Source organism: Aspergillus pseudotamarii (assembly GCF_009193445.1).
Source record: "Aspergillus pseudotamarii strain CBS 117625 unplaced genomic scaffold BDV38scaffold_101, whole genome shotgun sequence".
NCBI classification, from domain to species: Eukaryota; Fungi; Ascomycota; class Eurotiomycetes; order Eurotiales; family Aspergillaceae; genus Aspergillus; species Aspergillus pseudotamarii.
This window is the reverse complement of record NW_022475115.1, coordinates 1-21,533: the sequence shown is the minus strand read 5'-3', so window position 1 is coordinate 21,533 and position 21,533 is coordinate 1. Positions and strand designations below refer to the sequence as shown.

Here is a 21,533-nt window from a genome sequence, read left to right as displayed (position 1 = left end):
GGTACTGTCCTTGAAGATCTTCAGCCTAATAGAATTGGCAGATGCATATTATGAATCAAACAGGCGACTGGAGATCATGGCAAAAGATGATTCAACACCTCAGACTGGCAAGCAAATGAAGCCAGAAAAGGCCAAGACTGTTTCACAAGCTGACGAGGAGCTTCGCCAAAAATTAGAGCAGATGTCTGGCGGAGGAGGAGCCGCTGGGGTAGAATACGAAGATGGCAAGCCTAGTTCCATGAAGCGAAGTGTTCGAAATAACATGTTCCGCTATATTTGAACGACCATCGAGAAGTCTGCCATCTCATGAGCAGCGGCTACCTGCAGCTTCTAACTACAAATATGAAGCTGAAAAGATTGCCGTTGACCTGAACTGACGCCATCTCAACCTGTACTTTGGCCTGAATGACGGTGAAAGCTCTATATCCAAAGCACAAATGCATGCTGGGCAAAGACCTATGGCAGTACTCCTCTTCCTAGGTGCCACAAAACGCTATACGACATCATGAAACTTACCCCAATCGCCCAAATTATATTATTTAGCCGTTGCAGACAATCATCCTGTTCTGATAGGCTTGGCCCATCTACTGAGTTGAAGAACTGTTTGAGACGCTCGATTTGAGAGCCCATCAGCTCAATACGAGTGTAACCGGCCATGTACTTCAATCTAATAAACGTAACTTCAGATAAAGCGGTGACCATGTCGTATAGATAATAATGCAAAATTAGCAAGGAAGCAAGGGACCACTAGTATATAACGCCTTACTCAATTAAACAAGCGCCTCTATCGCCCAGACAAAATTGTGAACTCCAATGGACCACAGCGCTCATCCGGAGACATTCAACAAATGTAAAGATCGTATCGCATAAATGGGAGAGATGGGGGGTGGTAGGTTGGGGGTTTCCTCAAGGATCACCGGTTAGCTACCATTCCCGCCAGAACTCCAGCGCCAATGACACCACCATCGGAAACTTCGCGTAAGAAGACCGATTTCCCGCTCTTCTGCGGCCCAGTTCTCATGATGAGGCGGTCAATGAATTGCTGACACATGTTCTTGAAATTGGGATAGTGCTGAATGATTCCGCCAGTGTAAGCGACGACAAGCTCTTCAGGACCCGATTGCCAATCTGCCGGTGTGGGCGTGGGCGACAAAACCGGGACAATTGGCCCGTTGCCTCTTTCAACATTTGTTGGTACGTTTAACGTAGATGGCGATAAGAAGTTTGTTACAGCCGAGACGTCAGCACCGTCGTTGTGTTCAGGAGATGCAACGCCGGAGGGCTGTGGTGAGTTTTCGGTGCTCTCAACTTTCAACTCGATCTCGTTCGCGCAGGCAAGCAACCCTACTACTGCCGCAGCAATCAAACCGGCAGCTCGTTTTTGTACAGTCCGCGCAATTTTCCGAAAGGCACCGGCACACACAGCATCCCAATGCCATCCACTACTTTCCGGTGAAGGTAGAGAGTGATTCAACCCATCCGCAAGTTCCTGGTCCGACCGAGCACGAGCAACATTATCTGAAATGAATGTAGTTGTCAATGCGTACTCTTGAATGAGATTAGCAGGAAGTTCCTTCGAAGATAATCCCACAACGTTGGTGAGATAGTCAAAAAGAATGAGCCGAATAAGTTCGCCGATGTATCGCCCACCAGTCAGGTACTCGAATGGCTGGAAACCAGGTCGTGCACATGCCCTGTCCAGCTCAATGTCCCATTTAGTTATGATTTCGAGTTCCTTCAAGGGAGGTGCACTGCCGGAAAGAGTCCACTCAGTGTTGATAACTGTCTCTACTGCCTCTGAATCCTTTGACTTCACATGGTTGGCCTTCATTTCATGCAAAGAACTCAGTTTCATTGGAATTGTCGCATTACATCCCGTGCCTACGATGATGCCCATAGCGACCCGGCTGTTAGGTAACGACTTGACAGCATAAGCCAAAGATGCAAGCGTAGCGACAGCATCATTCGTGATGGCAGCAATCTTGAGTTTCGGTAGAGCGAAAAGTTTCCGGCGCTTAGAAGAAGGTTCATCTTCATCATCTGGACGTCTAGTGTGTCTCTCATAGCCACTAAGAAGGATCTTACGAAGGTTGAGATCCGATGTAATGGCGAAACCTTTACCCATCGGCATCAATGTAGCCTCCGACAATGATTCTTGCCTAATAGTTGTTAGCTGTATATAGTTCGGCGTTCGGTCCCACATTGGCGGACACTACTTGCAGTATCCGTGATCAATATGACCAAAATCGCACAAGAACTTACATTATTGGGAAACTGAATGTGATTCCCATCTCCAATTCTTCGGGGACCTTGCCTTTGGTAGCATCCGAAGTCAAACTTTCGGCTACCACTTCCGCAATACGATCACCAATCCAAGAAAACAGGTCCTCTGCGTTGTCCATCTTTAAATGCTCCTGGATAGGCCACGCTCTCTCCAGTGTTCGTTTCACGCGCTGCCTTTGTGCTTTTCGGATGGTGGTCGACTGCTCTGAGGCATCCGTGGACCCGATATCAGAATTAGCAGCATCCCCCAACAGTTCAATGAACGCAACTCGTAGGTTAGTTCCCCCGACATCGATGGCTAGATAACGTCCTGTCTCCAAGCCTGTGGGCAAATGCGTCACTGGCGTCGGTAGAAACTGTTCCTCCGAGTGTAGGGCCAGATCGCGATACACGCTAGAGAAGCGACGCGCAAGTTTGTATAGAACCGCTTCATCAAGAGACAGCGGCGATAGGAATCGATCAAGCCTGCGGTGATGCTCTAGGTACTCCCTCTGAGAAGGGTCTAAGTCGGAACCCTCATCCTCCTCATCCTCAATAGGGTCCTCATGTATATCATCATATTCTTCTTGTTTCGTCTTCTCCGCAGCCACTGTAGTGATCGGAGCCATTGTAAGACGAAATCCCGAAGGAAGGAGAAGGGGAAATTTCGCGGAGAGCGGAAGTGTAGAATAATTGCGCACCGGAGGAAGTCGGCTTGTACGGCTCTCGAGCAGATAAGTCGTCCGGTCAAGTCGCCGTGGGGGAACGGAGTTTGGGCTTCTGTGTTTATTTGCTCCTGTATCGCGGAATGTTTACGAGTGGGAAGGATAAGGGACCGGAATGAGGACTGGGGTTTGAGCGATAAGGCGCATGCCTCAAAGGAATCCGGGGGAGTTATGGAGTAACCTTATTTGAGATTCCACTTGCGCTCAGGAGTGAATACGGAGTGCGGTCAAGCGTGTGGGGCACTGTCACAATCGTATGCTATGGAGCTGGAAGATGAGAAATAGATGTCAGTCTCGGTATCGCGGTAAATTAGAATAGCGAATATGTAGACATTCAATGCTGTCAACTGTGATGACGCGTATCTGCAGTGGAATGATGAAGAACAAAATCCTCCCGGGGGGGGGGGGCAACAAGAAGCAACAATCTCGACGATCATAATGCAGGGAGCTTCAACGCACGCACCAAGTAAGAAAACCTTATCAGAGGGGGGGGGGGGTGGTGACTAGGCCAAACAGTAGCTACTTACCTTGCACAAAGTGGTTGCACTCACACAAAGTGAAAGAGTAGTAGAATCTATGTAGTAGTTGTTGATGTCGCTGAAGGCAGCAGTAAATAGTGTATATGTGAGTGTGAGTGTAAAATGTTACAGTAGATGTGGGTACACAGTAGTAGGTATGACGGAGAAGACAGGGAAGGAGTCAATTAAGTACTATATTTAAACTAGCACGATCATGCGAAGTAAAATCAAAATGAAAAAGGAACACACAAGACCAGCCAGTGGATACGGGGAATATATCGCCAGGTCTCCACACCGGAGACGAGGTCCAGAAAATGAACTAGGAAGCGAAAGAGAAAGAAAGAGCGAAAAAATAATAAAGAGGCGATGTGGACAGGAAAGGGAAAATAAGACGAAGGTTAGTTTAGTAGATTAATATGATTGATAGTAAGGTAGAAGAGCCGCTGCCGTTGGATGGAGCGAATGCGACCATCTCTCAAACGATGTGACGCTGGAGGTCCAGTCGTATTATTGGTACAATTGGTACAGTACCACCGGATGATGCTTTTTCTTCTATCCACCTCCTCCCGGCGGAGCGTCTCGGAGGAGCTTCTTTTCTCGGGTCATGTTGTTTTGGATTTTATTCGTTCATCGATTTCTTTGGTCAATTCCCCTCCCCTCCCGCTACTATTTTCAATGGTCCGAGTGGACTATTATCACGGTTACCTTCTCGCATCGATTGTACATATATATGCCTGCTCTTCATTTATCTTAGATGCTACCTCAACAACCTTTTCCATTTTTTTTTATCTTTCTCTCAATCTAAAGAAAGAAAAAAAAATTTTATAAAGGAGAAAAATATAATACAAATAAGAATAATAGTTAACAATAAAGTTTAAGCAAGACAATGCATATTGCTCTGTAACTAATTTTGTAATCAATATTCATCAATTGGAACTACAGCAGTGACTCACTAGAGAAACTATGTTGAACACAACCAATGAAAACAACTAGATTTTTGATATTCACACCGGAAACCAAGTCCTACTCCGAGCAAAAGAAAAAAAAAAATCACTGAAAAAATACTGCACCAAGCATCTAGACGATTAATCAGACGGACCATGTGGAAGACAGTGGGGCAGGGCAATCTCTACCGACTCCGGTACTCAAACGCACTGACTTTAACGTCAAGTTAGATGCCGCGCGTTTCAGACCCTTTCATCTTGTCAAAGATCCCTAATTTGTTAAACCTCGCATGGATCAACAGGTGCCATGACCTTTCCTGGTGAGATGGCACGAAGATTTCTCATGTACGGACACACCGTGCTAAACAAAGCCCAGGCGGAAAAGTGATCACCCTATCCTCGTTGAGACTTGCCCGCCTTGTTGGGCTTTTACTCGAACCGAGAACCTGCAGGAGGACCGTGGACACGAGGACCTTTAGCAACGCCATAAACCCATCGTCAGCATCGCCAAATTGGTGCTCGCCATCGTATCATGTGGGTCACCGAGCTAGCTGCAGAGAAAGGTTATGGTTAATTCCCGGATATGTTTCGGCTGAATCAGGAACCTTCACGGCCACTGCCAGCTTTTTAAAAAGCGCATTCGTCCTAAATAAAGTGGACTGAAAGCCTGTCTGTCAGATGGAGTTCGACAGACTTAACCTTCCTCCGAAGTCGGAGAGATTTAGGTCAACGCTGGCGAGAAGGCGGCCCCCTCTAACATTGCGTAGATCCTAGGGTCTCGGTATATAGCCGGTGATCGAATGCGTCTACTAATAGGGCGCTAGCTCACCGGACGTCATTTGTCACCCCTCCTGGCGAGGTGGATGACTCGGACAAGTTTCTCCAGTCTGCCTCCTGGTTAATCGAAAATAATGTTATTGCCAGGTAGCATGCAGTAGCGTGTCGCAAGCGACACCTAGCCCTTAGGAATGCGAGTATCTTCACGCAATCACTGTCTAGCACGCAACAATAATGATGTTGGCTCGGAAGAACTCGCGATGACAACTGATTGACTTTGCCACGAGATGTCGATGGTCGGTGTGTCGACATTGAATCAACTGCTAAATGGCTCTGGAGACTATCCCCACTTATGCATTTCATATTAGCTCTACATATGCTGTATATCCCTTCACAAAAGGACCCAGGATTCATTTGAGTTGAAGTAAGGATATTCGGCGAATATCCGGAGGAAGGCCGGTGTTTTGAGTATTTACTAGTAGAATATAGACCTGTGAAAATGACAGCCAGAAACGGCCGCCATTCAACCCGTAACTTCGGACGGCGAGTCGCTGCCTGCCCTGCCTTAGATCTGTAAGTTACCCGCCCAGCTTCATTAGTCTTTCGCCTTCCCTGATGCTGGCACTCGACTTCCTTCCATATCTCTCTCGAGCTTGGGGCTATCCACAGGAGTTATACGGGTGGAATTCTTTGTGATAGTGGTTTCAGCCGATCGCCTCAAGGGTAAGTTGAAATAGCTTGAATTCACTCAGTTTCTTTCTAAATGACGGGTTCTGGTAACGATTGAGGTAGTTGCTCATAATACATTTGCAACATTATGGTGGACAGGGTAGGGAGTTCTTCTTGTCTCGCATAGCGGCAAAAAAAAGTGCCTCCACGCGGGATTGAACCAAGGACCTCATCATCTACAGCCTTGTAATCGTCAGCGTAAATTAAGGCATGGGCTACAGCAGCTAGTAGCTGCCATCAATAATTTACGCGACTTACTGGGATGTTACGTATACTAACCAACAAGATAAGGGATCGACTCTCTACCTACTAGTAGTAGTTTCGATGCCGCATGTATGTATGCATCCGGTTGAATGGCTCTTGTACCTTATATACATACCGATCTATCGCGTACTTTGTCTTACTATCGTTTTCACCACTTACACATATCAGCTTTAAGGGGCTTTGTAAAATACAAGGCTCTTTACTACCTATCCAGCAGAACTTTGGGTCAACAAACCGTCCATATCACGCTAAACTTCTTTGGGAAACCCTCCACTTTGGGCTGGGCACAGACTGGGCATTTCAGCTGGACTGCCGACTAAAGTAGTAGCACTGAGCACTGCCTGCACTTCGACTAACTATTATTATTCACCAATGACAATGCAACCGTCATCATGCCGAGAAAAAGACAGCACTCAGATGGAGATGAAGAGTCTCGAGTCTCGAGCAGGAGAGGCCTACGCTTAACAAGGAGTCGAGTGTGTACGTCAAGAAATCTTTCGGCTGACGGCGGTGCTAACGACCTAGTACAATAGGCATGGAATGTAAGAAGCAAAAGACGAAATGTGAAACAAATCCAGGTGAAACATCATGCAATAGATGTATTCGCCATAATCTAGATTGCATTTCACATGACATATCTCAGCAATTCTTACAGGAGGACTCAGCGTGAGTAAGATTAAATCGTAACTTATCAACATTATCTCTAACACATAGCAGTTGGAAATTACAAACAACAGCAGATATTACACTTCTACGAGCCGCTGTTACCCATCTGTTACAGAAAACTAAACAACCGGAGCTATGGACATTCTCAAATGGTCAAGTGGTTGGCTCACCACGCCCTTGCGCGGAGTCCCAAAATGTAAACGAGCCGTCCATGGCTCCAATGGACATGTCAAGAGAAAATTCCCCCCAGCTGCAAGAAGACAATTCATCCAGTCTCGTTACAGTGCCTATGCGCAATCTGTACGAACTTACTAGGCTGAAGAACCTGCGCGTTAATGCAGGATGGAAGCCGAATTCCTCCTTGATTCATGATGACTTCATCTCTCAAGGGGTGGTTACACTTGCAGAGGCTGAATACCTCTTCGATCGCTTCATGCGTATCAACAATAGATTATTATGGGATGGCATACTACCGTTTTATCGCACGTTAGATTCTGTTCGACGTGCTTCAACGCTGCTGGCAGCCGTAGTCCTTACCATCGGTGCCTTGCATACTCCCGAGAAAACCGAAGCATTTCACCAGAGCTATGACGTGTTTGTCTCACTGGTCTGCAGCTCATCACTGTCTCGTAATCATAGCGTCGATGATGTTCGGGCGCTTTGCATTGGAGCATTTTATCTCGCAAATCTCAGCTGGAAGCTTTCAGGACAGGCCACGCGTATTGCGGCCGAGATTGGCTTACATCAATCGTATCAAAAGTTGATACAGGGCGATAATATGCAGCGTGACCGTGTCTGTCTTTGGTATGCAACTTATGTTTGTGATCATCAGTTCAGCATCGCCCACGGCCGTCCACCGGCGGCGGTTGATGATGAATCCATCCGAAATATTGAGCGATTCATGCATACGACAGAGGTAAATCCTGGCGATGCGAGATTGGCCGCACAAGTTGCACTATTCGCAATTTTAACAGAGGCCTACGTGGCTTTTGGGAATGAACCAGACCGACCACTAGAAGATAGAGACTTCGATAAGCTATGGGTTTCTAACGCGGCAATTGATCAGTGGAGATCACAGTGGCAACCTCGCTCAAAGGACTGTGCTACCTTGGGATCCTATCCCTCAAAAGCGTTGGTACTGTACTATCACTTTGCCCGCTTCCAGTTGAATTCACTTGTTTTGCGTGGTATTAGTCCTTCTGGCTTGACATCTAATCCTGAACTTACCTCTAAGAGCCCTCTATCACTGGCGCATCGGGTAGCTGCCAATGCAGCCATTGCGGCGGCTACAAGTACACTCACCCTGATATTAGAAGATGACGACCTTCGTCGTGCCTTTCCTGGTGTTCCCATCTTTACTTATACCATGGTTGCGTTCTGCGCAACGTTTCTTTTGAAAATGGCTGCCACATGGGGGAAGAGCTCGACGCAATCCGGTCTGGCTGTAAATACAAGACATGTTGTCTCTCTTGTTCAGCGCTCTGCTGACATGCTGACAAATGTTGCTATGAGCCTCAATGAGCGTCACATTGCGAAACATATAGCGACAGGAATGCTTGAGATGCTGCAACAATTTCGTGCTCTAGATGGGAGTGAGACAACCGATCTTGATAATCGGATAGATGGTGGCGACATAGACCATTTTCCTGCCTCGCCTTCCGAATCTAACGATGCTAATGCGTTCTGGGCAGGGGATTATAATTTCTACGATCTCGGAGGGACTTTTGGCTTCGGACTCGATGAGACACTTCTCGGTCAGATGGCAGCAGATAACTTTGAGCTGGGCATATAGCCCCTCAGTCGGACCTCAATTTCTATTCTATACAGTTCAACTTATTCATTAGATATTCACTGGTATAAAGTTTCGGGGAGTGTTCCCCTAATGACCTGTATGACCATCACAGTCTACCATCACAGTCTTGCTTTGACTACCGGGCCGCTATACGATTCCCCAAGTCTCTTTGGAATCAAATGATCCACATCTAGAGTGTTAAGGAGTCCGGGATGTGCCTGCGAGAGATCTGTAATGCCCAACAGCTTCATCGTGGTCTCAAGTTCGTCTTTCATGACTGCGTTCGTTAGCAGCAATCGTCGCATGGGAAAGGACCAACACATACTCTCAATTAAGCGCTCCACACCTTCTTGTCCATATGTGAGGCTGTACAAGAACTGCCTTCCCATTCCCACGGCTTTAGCTCCCAAGCAGATAGCTTTAAAAATATCAGTCCCGCGACGGATCCCACCATCGACATAGACTTCGAGATGCTCAAATACTTGAGGACAGCATTGACGAATTTCCATCAATACCGCTATCGATGACGTCGACCTATTCACTCAAGTTAGCCTTGTTCCACCGGTACAATTGATATAAACATACGTGTCTACGCTTCTCCCACCGTGATTGCTCACAACGATCCCGTCGACTCCATGTTCCATTGCCATCAAGGCATCCTCGGCCGTCTGAATGCCCTTCAACACGATAGGCAGGGATGTTGACTGTCGAAGCCACTTCAAATCCTCCCATGTGAAGCTAGCATCAATATATCTTCCCATCGTTCTGCCCAGCGCACTGCCTTTTGCATCACCAACACCTTGTGCCCCAGTCATAGGTGCTGTATATATAATCTCCGAGGCGTCAGCCCCGACTCGCTCATCTGCTTCCCGTTTCCCTGCAACCGGCGCATCAACCGTGAGAAAAACAGCCTTAATCCCACTCTTTTCAACTTGCCGAAGAAGCTGCTCCGATGCAACACGGTCCCGATTGATATACAACTGGAAAAAGAAAGGGTGACCAGGCGCGCAGGCTGTGATATCAGACACTGTATATGATGCATTCGTAGAAATCTAGTCTTATCGTCAGTAGGTATCACCGGACCTTAAAGTAAGCATAACTCACACATTGGCCAACGCCGTATTTCGCACAACCCTTTGCGATCGCCTGTTCGCCGTCGGGATGAACCATCTTCGCCATGGCTGCGGGACTGACAAATAATGGTAGACCGGTTTCGCATCCGAGAATGGTAGTCCGGAGATTGACTTTATTGACATTCCGGAGGACTCTTGGCCGGAGCAGGATACGATCATAGATGGCTTTGTTGGCATCTCGTGTGATCATGTCCGTAGCTGCGGATGAATAAAATGCCCAGGTCTTACGGCTTAGTTCTTGGGAGGCGACTTTTTCGAAGTCGTAGGTATTGAGAATTGATTCAAGTGGTGGTTTGGAAGAGAGTGTCTCTAATCTTGTTTCTTTTGAGTTCAATGGGCAGCTAATTGATGGGAAGGGCCCAGTGTGGATTGAGCTTGGATCTGGTCATGTCAGAGTTGGGATCTATCATGTCGGCGGGGTAGAGATGTACGTACTTGTTATAGGAATATCGGCCATTGTTATTGGTTTGTATCTTTTAAGACTTTGAACTTGTCCAAATAATAAAGGGTAGTCTGTTCCCTTGATGAATGGGATATAGGGCTCTATATAGTTGTGGACGGCGATAGCTACAGTCCGGAGTTTTACCGCAGAACCGGACTTTTGCCGGACCTGAAGATGACGGCATATTCAACCAGTATCCACTCCTTTCTTCATTCACGGGCTTCTAGAACTTCACTCGAATCCATACTCCAGTTTTTCTCCACAAGGGATCGGTCTCATTGTGGATTGCCGGGCAAATTTAATACGTGTTGCAAAAAACTCGATTTGGTGTTCTGAATAGATGAACGCAGTATACCCTACTGCTAATTACTATTATGTACCAGTAACATTGTTCGATGCCCCATTAACCCCACCATCAAGTTTGGTACCTTCTCTATATTTTCCATTAAGCCTATTTCCTAAATCCGCCATCTCATTCCTCTTGATCTTCCCACTATCAGTAATCGGAAAGAAAACAGGCACATCGCCATCTCCCAACCAGAAGACCCATGCGGGTGCTTTCTGGGCCCCCAGGCTCAATTGTAACCACTCAATGATCTCAGAAGCAGAAGGGCGCGGCTGACCGGGAGTGCTTTGTAGAAAAGCTACCACTTCCTCGCCTAAAGTTTTGTCTTGACCCCGACGACACAAGACTGAGAAATGGCATCCACACAACCCCGGAGGGATCAGTTATAAGCGCCTCACGAGTCTTTTCAGGATTCTGATAGTATCCATTTTGCACGCCGGACTACGCGATACAGAGTTCGCCGCGTATTCCTTGTGGCACAATATTCCTCGATGAATCGATGGTTTTGGCAAATGGGTGAGGAAGGATATCTCTATGCACTACCGCATCACTCAGCTGCTCTGCTGATCGAGACCTGAAGCTGATCGGGGATGTTTCAGTCATTCCTAGTTCATGTATTAAAGAAGTAAACTTCTAAATAGACAAGGAGAGGAGTTTACCATAAGCCACCGTCAAATCTTCAAACCCGAATTCCTTATGCATCTCCTTAAGTAAAGCTGCGGGGACTGGTGCGCCGCCTATAAGACCCGTTCTGAGGTGGATTGGACCATTCTTGAGCTGACGATATCGTTCAAGGAGAGCAATGAAAATGTTCGGCACACCATGAAACCCTGTGCAATTTTCTCGCACGACTTTGTGGTGTACGACCGAAGGGTCAAATGTGGGTGACGGGTATACAATTGCGGCTTCGTATGTCAGACAGGAGAGTAGGCCTATTACTAGCCCGGAAATGTGGAATAGAGGGTAGGGACAGCAGACGACGTTCTTTTCTGATAGTCGTAGACGATAGCCGATGGAATGGGCATTGCTGATGACGTTTCTATTCACATATCAGTATTGTAGAGAGAAAGGTCTTCATACTCCGGAGTAATAGCTATGTGTCAGCATGGCGATCTTAGGGGCACCGGTCGTGCCACTTGTGAATTGGAAAGTGCAGGTCTGATCGGGTTGGGCTTGTTGCTCTATCTCACAGAGTGTCGAGTATGTTGCTCGACAGGCCGAGGAAGCTGTCAAAAAGACTGGAACTGCTCTCGGGGCATCGCCATCCATCTTTAATAGAACGATTTGCTTCAAATCAGGGATTTCATCTCCATCCAACGAAGCTTTGAGCGTCCTGAGACAAGATGCCAAGTCACACTGTCCGGTATGTGTTGCAGTGAAAAGCAACGAGCACCCTATGTCATTAGTAAGATTGTCTCTCCCAGGTGGAACAAAAGACAATGAATCATTTACCGGTAGTTCTGAGTACATTTAGGCATTCCGTAGTTGAGTATGCATTATTGAGCAATACTGTAATCGCCCCGATCCCAGTTGCTGCTAGGAAAACCTCTGCATATTCCACGCAGTTACCGCAGAAGATGCCGATACGGTCACCGGCTTTGATTCCACGCGCTACGAGTGCGCGGGAAACAATTCGTACTCTGGAATTCAACTCTTGATAGGTGTATCTAACACCCTCAGTTGGGAAGATGACTGCCTCCTTGGTTGGGAAGTGGGTTGCCTGCTGGTTGAGGAGTTGCCCAATAGAGTATGATTTTAGGGCTGGCTCGGATGGACCATGGAGAAGGGATCAAGAAGAAATATTGTCAGACATCGTGCGTTGTTCCTCCTTCCAGGTGTACAGGAAGTGGGTTTTGTCGCAGAATGTGTTGGCTTGACAGAGGAGTAAGTAGTTCCAAAAGTACTGATAGGAGAAAAGAAAAACCGTAGGTGGGTCTGCATGTGGGTATCACTGAGATCTGCTGCTACTATATGATATCCTATCACAAAACATTTCCTTAACTGTTTCCCCTGTGTGGATAATGTATACCGTACAGTAAAATCAAGGCATATACATAGCTCTATGCCATATCAAGCATTGGAAGGCGCTCAAGACTCCACATAACCGATCCAAGCCATTCTGTATATCTTCTAGACACGCTGGGATATATAATTTCATTGTGAAGGAGTAGCTGAAACTAGAAGCGTTCACTCCACTTGACCATTCTTTAAAAGTTGTGTATTTATAGCCAGCTAAGGAGCACTCTTGTAGCAAGGATTCGGTCTTCATTGTGTTATTGAATTCAAGACGAAATATCAGGCGTACTTCTGTAGTCTACTATCTGGTACCATTACAAAACCACATCATTTATGTGCCTGAATTTAAATGGTTCCAATGCCGCAGGCAATTGGGTTGTTTTGGGCTTTAATCCCACTAATGAAGGGTAATCACGCTCGATAGTATAAATTTTACATTCGATTGAGGACGCTACATATGTGGAAACGCAGAAAGGTGTCAAGGGTTCAGAATTATGCAGTGAAAGGCCCGATAGTCATAACATTTTGGTGCCGCGCATAGATGTCCAGAATGTTGAAGAAGACACAGGAAAAGAAAGTTACTTGGACTATAACGAGAGCTACCGAAATAGGTACCGTTCATTTGTCCAGTGGGGCTGAACCGGAGTTCGGCATTTGCTGGCGGAGCTACCTAATTGAACACTCCCTCATCTTTGGCGGGGCTAGGAATTCATGCTCATCATACCATCCCAAGCGATTATTTTCGATCAAAAAAAATATGTAGAGGCCCCTATACGTTATCATCATCCTAGAAGCCATTTAGATAGAGATACTATTGTCGCAGTATACAAGGGGAGAGGCCCTTTCCTCGAGCCCACGAGGTAATCACGTATTATCAATTGGAAAGCCGCCTTGCTACCTACTAGTAGAGAGGTTGAGTGTTTGAATTAGGTAGGCGGTATGGGTGTACCTAGACAAATTAGGTATGGCGGGGACAACTGACAGACGTATTGCGTAACGATTGGCCACTCAAGTGTCCCATGATTCGATCTTAATGGAAAAGAAGACTCCATCGAGGTTCTTGATTATTTCTACTTCCTTTATCTAACCCTTACGCGCCATAGCTACCCGTCACATTTCACAACGAATACTCACCAGTTAAGTGGTAACTATGGAGAAGTCAGAAAACCGGCCTTATGGCCAATACCATTATGTTGAGATCCCAACTTCTCCCGATGTGACCCCGATACGTGCCCGACGCGGTCGCATTTCTCAGCTCGCAGTTGCCTTGAGCTTAATGTCATTGCTCACGCTAAGCACCGTGTTCTTCGCCATCCCAAACATCAATTTCTCTGCCTGTCACAAGATGAGGGGAAAACTCGGTGCACTTTTATCCCCCCCGAAGGGTGGTGAGACATTTGTGCTGGCATCAAGTAACAAGGTCCCGCTTGAGGCCCATATTATGAGCAAATGTCCAGACGCGCAGGACTGTCTCCAGAAATTGGTCGTTCCTACTATGGAGCGTATCAGTGAGAAAGTCGATTTTGAATTGTCCTTCATTGCAAGGTGTGTAGGCAGGGCGATCTCTATATAATATTGTAGCCTACGGAACTAACCGGCATCTAGCGTCACTAATCAATCATCTGATGTACATTGCAAACACGGCCCTGGCGAATGCATTGGCGACATGCTTATGCTTTGCGCTCAAGACCTCCCCTTCTCACCCGAGGGTGAGACTGAGAAAACTACTCGCATGCCTACCATCCGTTCCCTCGGATTTGCGAATTGTCTTGTCGGCCAGTACGAGGCTATCCCGGACCGCGCACTGGTTCAAAACTGCGCCTTACAACATGGTATTGATTTTGAATCTTTGAACAACTGCGTTAGCAGGCAGGAGGATGATCCCAACAATGGTGACTTAAGTGGCCTCGCTTTGTTGCGTCAAAGTGCCGCCCATAGTGCAGACCTTGAAGTTCATACGAGTTGTACTGTCCGGCTGGATGACTCTGTTTGGTGTGTCCGTGATGACGGAGAATGGAAGAACTGCGCTAAGGAGGGGGAGGGCAGTCAAGTATCTACACTCGTGGAGGAAATCGAAAGACTCTGGCAAGAGAAGAACTAAGTGTTATGGAAGGGCTATGATGGCAGCATGGTTTTTATGATTTATGAAAATCGTCTCCAAGGGGTGCTGGTTACAGCTTCAGCTCGCATCTCTGCAGGTGACAGTATTAAGATGATATCCGCGTTATATATAAGCATTGTTTATTGCAGATATTGATGCTCGCTAATTCATAATGTCTAAAAGAATCTGTTTCTTTTTTCTCTTCTTGTTTGGTCGAGAAGATACTTCATTTCAGTTTTCTGCCATGCAAAATACGGCGCAAATCACACAGGACTATCTTTCACATATGCACGCCATATACTCTCATCTCCCCTCCACATTGCATCGTTTACAGAAAAGTAATCGTGCACATTTGGCACAGCAACCATTCACCCTTACTAGCACAGAAGTTATCCTGTTGCTATCCAGGGTCCCAGCAACAGGATATTTTATTGTGTTTCTAGTATGCTTCATGGAAGTCATCCGTGTTTACCTGCTCTGCTTTCACTCATACTCAATGCATACTAATTTATTAATTCTACCCACTCACTAATATTTTTCCTTGGTAACTGCGCCCTTTTCATTTCTATTATCCTCAACTCTCCTTGTCAATCAACAGCCATGGCGTCCTCCTGGCTTCCATCCCCCTGGAGAATTCATCGAGAAAGAAGAGTCGACCCAGAAAGGACAGTCGACGAGCTGGTGCGCAAATACTACACGATCGATCAACAAAGCACCAATGATATCCTCCGTGAAATCCTCGGAAGCCCGGAACAGGCATCGCTTCTCTTCAACGCGCTTCGACGCCAGGTCTCTTTGATCAAGTGCCGCTCACAGGCTTTCGAGGATGGTCAGATAACCACCTACGACCGGGCCCTACTGAAGCTCAGCAGAAATGGAGAAAACTTGACTGACACCGGTGCACTTGAGCTTTATCTAACTGAATTTCTCGGCATTGTTCCTATCTCGCCTGCATCTCAGAGTAGAGCTATACTAGCTAAACAGCTCGAGCTGGAAAATGTACTGAGCAGAGGTGTGTACCATCGTATTTCTCCGTTCAAAGAGCTTCTTTAATTGTAGCGTCTTAGCTTCCACCCATGGTTCTACGCCAGAGATAGTTATCGGCCATAAGGAGCAGCCTGAGACATTGTTTGTTGACCAGGCACCTCTTAACCCTGAACATGAACCCAGGGATCACAACGATCATCACTACGTGGAACAGATCGAGTTGAAGACCAATTCGACAAGACACGCACAGCAAGTTTTCGACCGAGTTGATAGGCTTTTGGAGGTTTACCACCGCGCCAAGGATGAGTACTACAAAGCTTTGCAAACGGAGGGGTTTGTTGGCATCGAGACAGTTCGTTTTCTTCGAGACACGGCCGAAAATATTCTTCGCTATCTTCATGCGAACGGACTGTCAGACCATACCTCTATCCCGGATGTAGAGCAGGTCTTCCTGATTGCCAGGGATAAGGCGACACAGCTTACAGGTGGTCGAAAGAGGCATTTCGACGAAGGTGTTGAGAGACATGGTCGTAGGAGGAAGCGGCGGGCCCTCGACTCATACCGTCCTGGGAAATGACCCTCAGACCATGTGTGTTTTCTCTTCGCTTGTGGTTTGGCTGTGGGAGGAGAGGGGGGGGGGGGGGGGTGAATACATTTGCATACTAACTTTAACATGGGCTGGATTGATTGCTGGGAGTTGAAGTGCGTTCTGATCTGTCTGTTACTCAGTTAGTTTCATCTTGTAACGTGTTTGTACATTAGTATGAAACGGAGGGATGGGCGAAGCATTGTAAAGTACCATAAGTAGAAAGAATGCAGTGCATGCTCTTTCAACATATTCCTTCTCCCACACGTCTTGGCGCAAATCACAACGCTAGTGTGAACCACGTGCCCTCTCCTGATCGGGAATTCCATACATACGCAATAGGTACTGTATCTCTACTGCCCCCCAACACGATACTACCTCGTTATACGCCAAATGCAGGCTGGGGATTGTAAAGTTGGAGCTGCAATTGTGGCTTATTTTGTTTGAAGAGAGATGCTGCCTTGAGCTGCTAACGGTGTACTTTCCCATGCTTCCTGAAATGGCCTCCTTGTTTCCTCAGCCGACCGAGGCCGCGTATTCCACGTCTAGTAACACGACGCCCTCACCCGTTCAGTATACACCTGTATCCGACAGATCTGAAGATGAATTTGGGCCCCCAAGCCGCCCACCTCCGGGCTCATTGAAAGTGCAAACGCAATTTAGTGCCGACGGAGACGATCGTGACGATGGATACGACTCCTACGACGATTCTGGAGAGAAGCCTGATACGGGCTTCCCGAAGTATACGGCAATAGAAGAGAAGCAGATCGTGAAAAAATTCGATCGCCGACTAGTTCCATTCTTAGCGCTACTCTATCTACTCTCTTTCTTGGATCGGTCTAGTAAGTGATGACATATCATGTCAGAAAGCAGCGAGACCGCCGCCCCAAATCACAGGTCATAATATACATATAGCAAGCTAACAGCGACTCAGATATTGGAAATGCCAAAATTGCTGGCATGACAGATGATCTTAAGCTTTCATCCTCGCAATATGAATGGCTTCTTACAGCATTTTACATCACCTATATACTCTTTGAATGGATGACTCTAATGTATCGTCTTGTCCCGCCGCATATTTACATTTCACTCTGCGTATGCGGATGGGGCCTCGTTGCATGTTTCCAATCTCTGGCTACTTCATTCGGGGGTCTTGTCCTCCTGCGCGCCCTTCTTGGGATCACAGAAGCGGCGTTTGGCCCGGGCGTCCCATTCTACCTATCACTCTTCTACAAACGAGAAGAGCTCGCATTTCGAAACGGACTGTTCATTTCTGCGGCACCCCTGGCTTCATCGTTTGCAAGTAGCCTCGCTTGGGTGATTGTCAAAATGAGCAGCAACGGCCCAATAGCGCCCTGGCGCACACTGTTCCTAGTAGAAGGATTTCCAAGCGTGATCGTCGCAGTTTTCGCCTGGATCGTGATCCCAGACTCACCCGGCAGCGCCTGGTTTCTGGGACCGCGCCAGAGAATGGTAGCCGAGCTACGAATGGAAGAGAACAAACCAAACCACCACGAGCCACGTCTAGGGAAGTTCAACTGGAAGGAAGTCAGAACCACATTAGCCGATCCCAAGTCCTACATTACAGCTGTAAGCCCTGATAGATCTCACATCAACAACCAAAACTCCCTCCACTAACAAGATATCTACTAGTTCATGTTCTTAAGCTGCAATGTAGCATTCAGCTCCATGCCCGTCTTCCTCCCCACCATCATAAAAGAGTAAGCATACACAAAATCAACACCTACCCAACATCTAAGGCTAACATAAAAAAACAGCATGGGCTACTCCTCCGTAACTTCACAAGCCCTCTCCGCCCCGCCCTTCCTCTTCGCCTTCATTGTAGTCCTTCTAACAGCCTACCTCTCCGACCGCAACCGCAAAAGAAGCCCCTACCTCATCACGCACGCTCTTCTCTCCTCAGCATCCTACCTTATCATCGCCTTAACAGGTCACTTCCACGCACGCCTCCCCGCAGCAGCACACACCACCATTCGATACCTCTGCGTCTACCCCGCAACAGCGGGGTTCTTCTCTGCCATCACCCTGATCATGACCTGGACTATGGACAACCGCGTCGCCAAAGAAGGTAAAGGCGCGAGTATCGCCATTATGAATGTGATTGGTCAGTGTGGACCGCTCCTCGGGACGAGGTTGTACCCTAGTGTTGATGGTCCATGGTATGTCCGCGGGATGGCGACTTGTTCGTTCTTCATGGTTGTTGTGGCAGTTTTGGCGTTCGTCTTGAGGGTTATGCTGCTAAGGTTGCGTCGCAAGGTTGAGGCAGAGGGAGATGAGATTGAGATGCATGGTGGGGAGGAGAGCGAGGTGCTTATAAGTGGGAGGAATACTGGGCGTCGCGTGGAGGAGAAATATACGTATATCCTCTAAGGTAAAACTTGTTTAGGTTGGTTATGTAAGGACTAGATACGATTTGATATAAAATGTCACATTTACTTGCTTAAACACCTCGGATAATACAAAAGGTCCAATAGCAAAAGCCCCAGCTATCAACACCAAAACCTTTATAAGAACCTCTAGGATGAATAATTGAAGCAAGAAGACTAATTGGAAATCCAATTATGAGCTCATATGTATATTGATGCAAAATACATGCCGCAAAAAAAAAAAAGGTATGTTAGAAGAACGCGATCAACCCACTATGCAATCAAACCAGCAAGCATAGAATGCGACACAAAAACACGCGTGCTCAAGATTCCGACAAGACAAAAAGGCTATACAAGCAACCCGCGCCAAACAAACCCGTGTTTTTCCGTTGACCCCTGTTTATACCATTTCCCCCAATTATTAACCATATTATGTATATGATAAGGCTGTCTTTTGTTTATTGTGTCAATATACACAAGGAATTTACCAGGCGGTGTGGCCACCATCAATGAGCATCGTGCTTCCGGTCATGAAGCTGCTAGCATCACTGAGAGCGAAGAGGGCAGCGCCTCTGAATTCCTCAGGGTACGCCAATCGTCCAAGCATATTCTCTGCCTCCCAGACGGCCCGCGAAGCCGGATTCTGCTGGAACACCTGCTCGACCATGGGGGTGATGATGTGACCGGGGCAGAGACTGTTCACACGGATACCGTGACGGCCCCATTCCATTGCGAGAGAGCGAGCCAGCTGAATGACAGCCGCTTTGGAGGAGTTGTAGACAGGGGAAGTCATGCCCTTGTTGGCGATGAGGCCGCTCATGCTAGCGATGAGTAGGATAGATCCCTTCTGCTGGTAGTTGAACATCTGGCGGGCGGCGGCGGTGGCGGAGTTAAACACTCCGTTGTAGTTAATCTGCATGACTTCGTTCATCGCGGTTTGGGAGTGCTCGAGGGCGCTCTGGAGGTGGTTGATTCCGGCTGCGGCGATCAGACCGTCCAGGCGTTTGTTCTGACCGGCAATTTCGGCGAACACGTTGTTTACTTCTGCGTCGTCGCGGACGTCGATTCGGTAGTACTCCAGGCTGCCGCCATAATTGGTTTCTGCGTGCTCTTTTGCGGCCATGAAGTCTGGGTGGGGGTTTTCGAGGCGGTCGAGGCAGTAGACTAGATGCCATGGTTGGTTAATATGGATGCTAGGCGAATTTGGTGAGCAAGTTGGGGAGGTACCTTTGGCGCCGGCTTCCATTAGGGCTTCGGCCATGGCTAGACCGAGTCCTCTTCCACCGCCGGTGATGGCATAAACGCGGTCATTGAGGTCGAATTCCTTAAAGCGATGCCCATTCTTGATTGAGTCCTTTGGAGGCATCCGCGTTTGGATGTGATGCGCCCCATGGGTAGTGGTAGTTGTGGAATACGAGAGTCGTGTGAGTGGGCGGAGCATTTTGCTTGGTTGCCATGAACGGCCTGCTTGGAACAGCGTCTGGGATAGGGTAGAGCGCATGGCTACGGTGGTGGTGAATTAAGAGGAATTAAAAATTAAACAGAGACGCCAGTGATAAAATGAGACAGAAATAGCACAACAGGAGTAAATGCTACCACAAATTAATAAAAAGTCTCAATCGCTTGGTAACCATACTATCTACGGAGGAGGGCCTGGGGTTTATAGTCCCAGAGGGAGCAAACCGCGTGGGAGTAAGACATAACAACCGAAAGCGAACATCGTAGGTCCTGCGCAGGAGAATGCGAATCAAGGCCAGCAGAAAAAATCGAGACGGCCGCGTGATACCCAGATGGGTCCGCGATTGGATTCTAGATTGCTTTCACGATGACTTCAGGGTGACCCCGATCCAATTCAATGCCTGGGAGGACCCATGGTACAGGGTCTAGTCCATGCACAGATTATAATGGTAGAGCCTTGCCACAGGGATGAGGGGATAAACCGGCATGGAGCGGCATTGGACAAATAACCCCGAAGTGAAATTGTGGGTGTGGTTGTGTCTGAGAAAGCATCGTGAGCTCTTGTTCGGACGATGGTTCATGGCCGAGAACGGTAAGACAGATTGGTCAGTTGATCGAGGGATGACGATCATTAGGTTTGTGGAATGGCCCACTCAGCGCGGGATTCCCGAGTATGGGGTGACCGAGAATTGGCAGATACTGGATCAGATTTCGGTATCAGTGTCCTCGCAATAGGAGTTCGTGGCGGTCAATAAAATTGAACAAAAAATGGGGCAACAAGCAAAGAAAAAAAAAAAGGAAAGAAAAGGAGACAAATGGTGATGCCAATTGTACAGGATATGGAATTCAATTGATACAATCAATGCCGAGAAAATCTGGCTTCAATTGAGAGTTTTTGCATGGGTTGTATTGTTAATGAGCTCACGATGGGTGTCTTTCCCAGCCAATGCCGGGGAAGCGACGGTTACCCCGGCTTCCCTTCTTTGCGGGAAGGCTATCCTCCAATAGCAGCCTCGGCATCGTAAGTGGTGTTGTAATCCGCCCTCAGTGTGAGTTATGGATCCAAGTGCCTTCCCGCAGCAAGATAACCCTGATTAGGGTATCCGTTGCTTTTTTCATGGTTCTAGACAGTCAGTCTTGGACGATCCTTGCAGTATCTGTCCCAGTCTTTGGGTCATTCATCCTTCCAGAGTTTTTCATGTCCATTATGTTTCCTCCCCACACTTTGCGTGTTTATAGCAACATTGCTCCACAAGCCTATATCAAAAGTTCGAAACGTCGGTGGCCTGGAAACGAACTTCCGGTTGGTTTGGTAACCCATACCTCCTTATTATTATTTCCTTTTTCTTGGCCTTCCTTAGTTTTTTTCTTTTTTTCTTTTTTTCTTTTTTTCTTTTTCT

General features: G+C 47.4%; 9 protein-coding genes across 9 annotated transcripts; 4 read left to right on the top strand and 5 right to left on the bottom strand.

Annotated features, from left to right (window-relative positions):
* Positions 1–368: 368 nt before the first annotated feature.
* BDV38DRAFT_13017 (uncharacterized protein) lies at positions 369–807 on the bottom strand. Its single transcript, XM_032051279.1, has one exon. The coding sequence runs from the start codon at positions 700–702 to the stop codon at positions 457–459; it is 246 nt and encodes an 81-aa protein (XP_031907763.1). The 5' UTR covers positions 703–807; the 3' UTR covers positions 369–456.
* Positions 808–3,167, bottom strand: BDV38DRAFT_13021 (hexokinase family protein). The gene is made up of 2 exons (XM_032051280.1): positions 2,263–3,167; positions 808–2,159 (listed from the first exon to the last, which is right to left on the bottom strand). The coding sequence occupies exons 1-2, from the start codon at positions 2,889–2,891 to the stop codon at positions 914–916; spliced, it is 1,875 nt and encodes a 624-aa protein (XP_031907762.1). The 5' UTR covers positions 2,892–3,167; the 3' UTR covers positions 808–913.
* Positions 3,168–6,653: 3,486 nt separating this feature from the next.
* BDV38DRAFT_12999 (Zn(II)2Cys6 transcription factor) lies at positions 6,654–8,737 on the top strand. The gene is made up of 3 exons (XM_032051277.1): positions 6,654–6,699; positions 6,753–6,885; positions 6,937–8,737. Exons 2-3 carry the CDS (start codon positions 6,755–6,757, stop codon positions 8,675–8,677), a joined length of 1,872 nt encoding a protein of 623 aa, XP_031907761.1. The 5' UTR covers positions 6,654–6,699; positions 6,753–6,754; the 3' UTR covers positions 8,678–8,737.
* On the bottom strand, positions 8,737–10,300 carry BDV38DRAFT_12992 (FMN-dependent dehydrogenase). Its single transcript, XM_032051276.1, has 5 exons — positions 10,246–10,300; positions 9,782–10,191; positions 9,263–9,729; positions 9,003–9,211; positions 8,737–8,954 (listed from the first exon to the last, which is right to left on the bottom strand). The coding sequence occupies exons 1-5, from the start codon at positions 10,265–10,267 to the stop codon at positions 8,797–8,799; spliced, it is 1,266 nt and encodes a 421-aa protein (XP_031907760.1). The 5' UTR covers positions 10,268–10,300; the 3' UTR covers positions 8,737–8,796.
* Positions 10,301–10,833: 533 nt separating this feature from the next.
* BDV38DRAFT_263626 (uncharacterized protein) lies at positions 10,834–11,324 on the bottom strand. Its single transcript, XM_032056199.1, has one exon. The coding sequence runs from the start codon at positions 11,199–11,201 to the stop codon at positions 11,040–11,042; it is 162 nt and encodes a 53-aa protein (XP_031907759.1). The 5' UTR covers positions 11,202–11,324; the 3' UTR covers positions 10,834–11,039.
* A 2,334-nt stretch (positions 11,325–13,658) lies between these two features.
* Positions 13,659–15,015, top strand: BDV38DRAFT_12968 (GILT family protein). Its single transcript, XM_032051272.1, has 2 exons — positions 13,659–14,159; positions 14,220–15,015. The coding sequence occupies exons 1-2, from the start codon at positions 13,765–13,767 to the stop codon at positions 14,713–14,715; spliced, it is 891 nt and encodes a 296-aa protein (XP_031907758.1). The 5' UTR covers positions 13,659–13,764; the 3' UTR covers positions 14,716–15,015.
* BDV38DRAFT_12969 (uncharacterized protein) lies at positions 15,016–16,317 on the top strand. The gene is made up of 2 exons (XM_032051274.1): positions 15,016–15,727; positions 15,783–16,317. The coding sequence occupies exons 1-2, from the start codon at positions 15,316–15,318 to the stop codon at positions 16,277–16,279; spliced, it is 909 nt and encodes a 302-aa protein (XP_031907757.1). The 5' UTR covers positions 15,016–15,315; the 3' UTR covers positions 16,280–16,317.
* A 359-nt stretch (positions 16,318–16,676) lies between these two features.
* Positions 16,677–18,780, top strand: BDV38DRAFT_12947 (putative MFS transporter). The gene is made up of 4 exons (XM_032051271.1): positions 16,677–17,130; positions 17,223–17,878; positions 17,942–18,009; positions 18,067–18,780. Exons 1-4 carry the CDS (start codon positions 16,776–16,778, stop codon positions 18,677–18,679), a joined length of 1,692 nt encoding a protein of 563 aa, XP_031907756.1. The 5' UTR covers positions 16,677–16,775; the 3' UTR covers positions 18,680–18,780.
* A 379-nt stretch (positions 18,781–19,159) lies between these two features.
* On the bottom strand, positions 19,160–20,176 carry BDV38DRAFT_275708 (putative short chain dehydrogenase/oxidoreductase; the record flags this gene model as incomplete). The annotated part of the gene is made up of 2 exons (XM_032058073.1): positions 19,160–19,839; positions 19,903–20,176. The coding sequence occupies 2 exons, from the start codon at positions 20,174–20,176 to the stop codon at positions 19,160–19,162; spliced, it is 954 nt and encodes a 317-aa protein (XP_031907755.1).
* Positions 20,177–21,533: the final 1,357 nt, after the last annotated feature.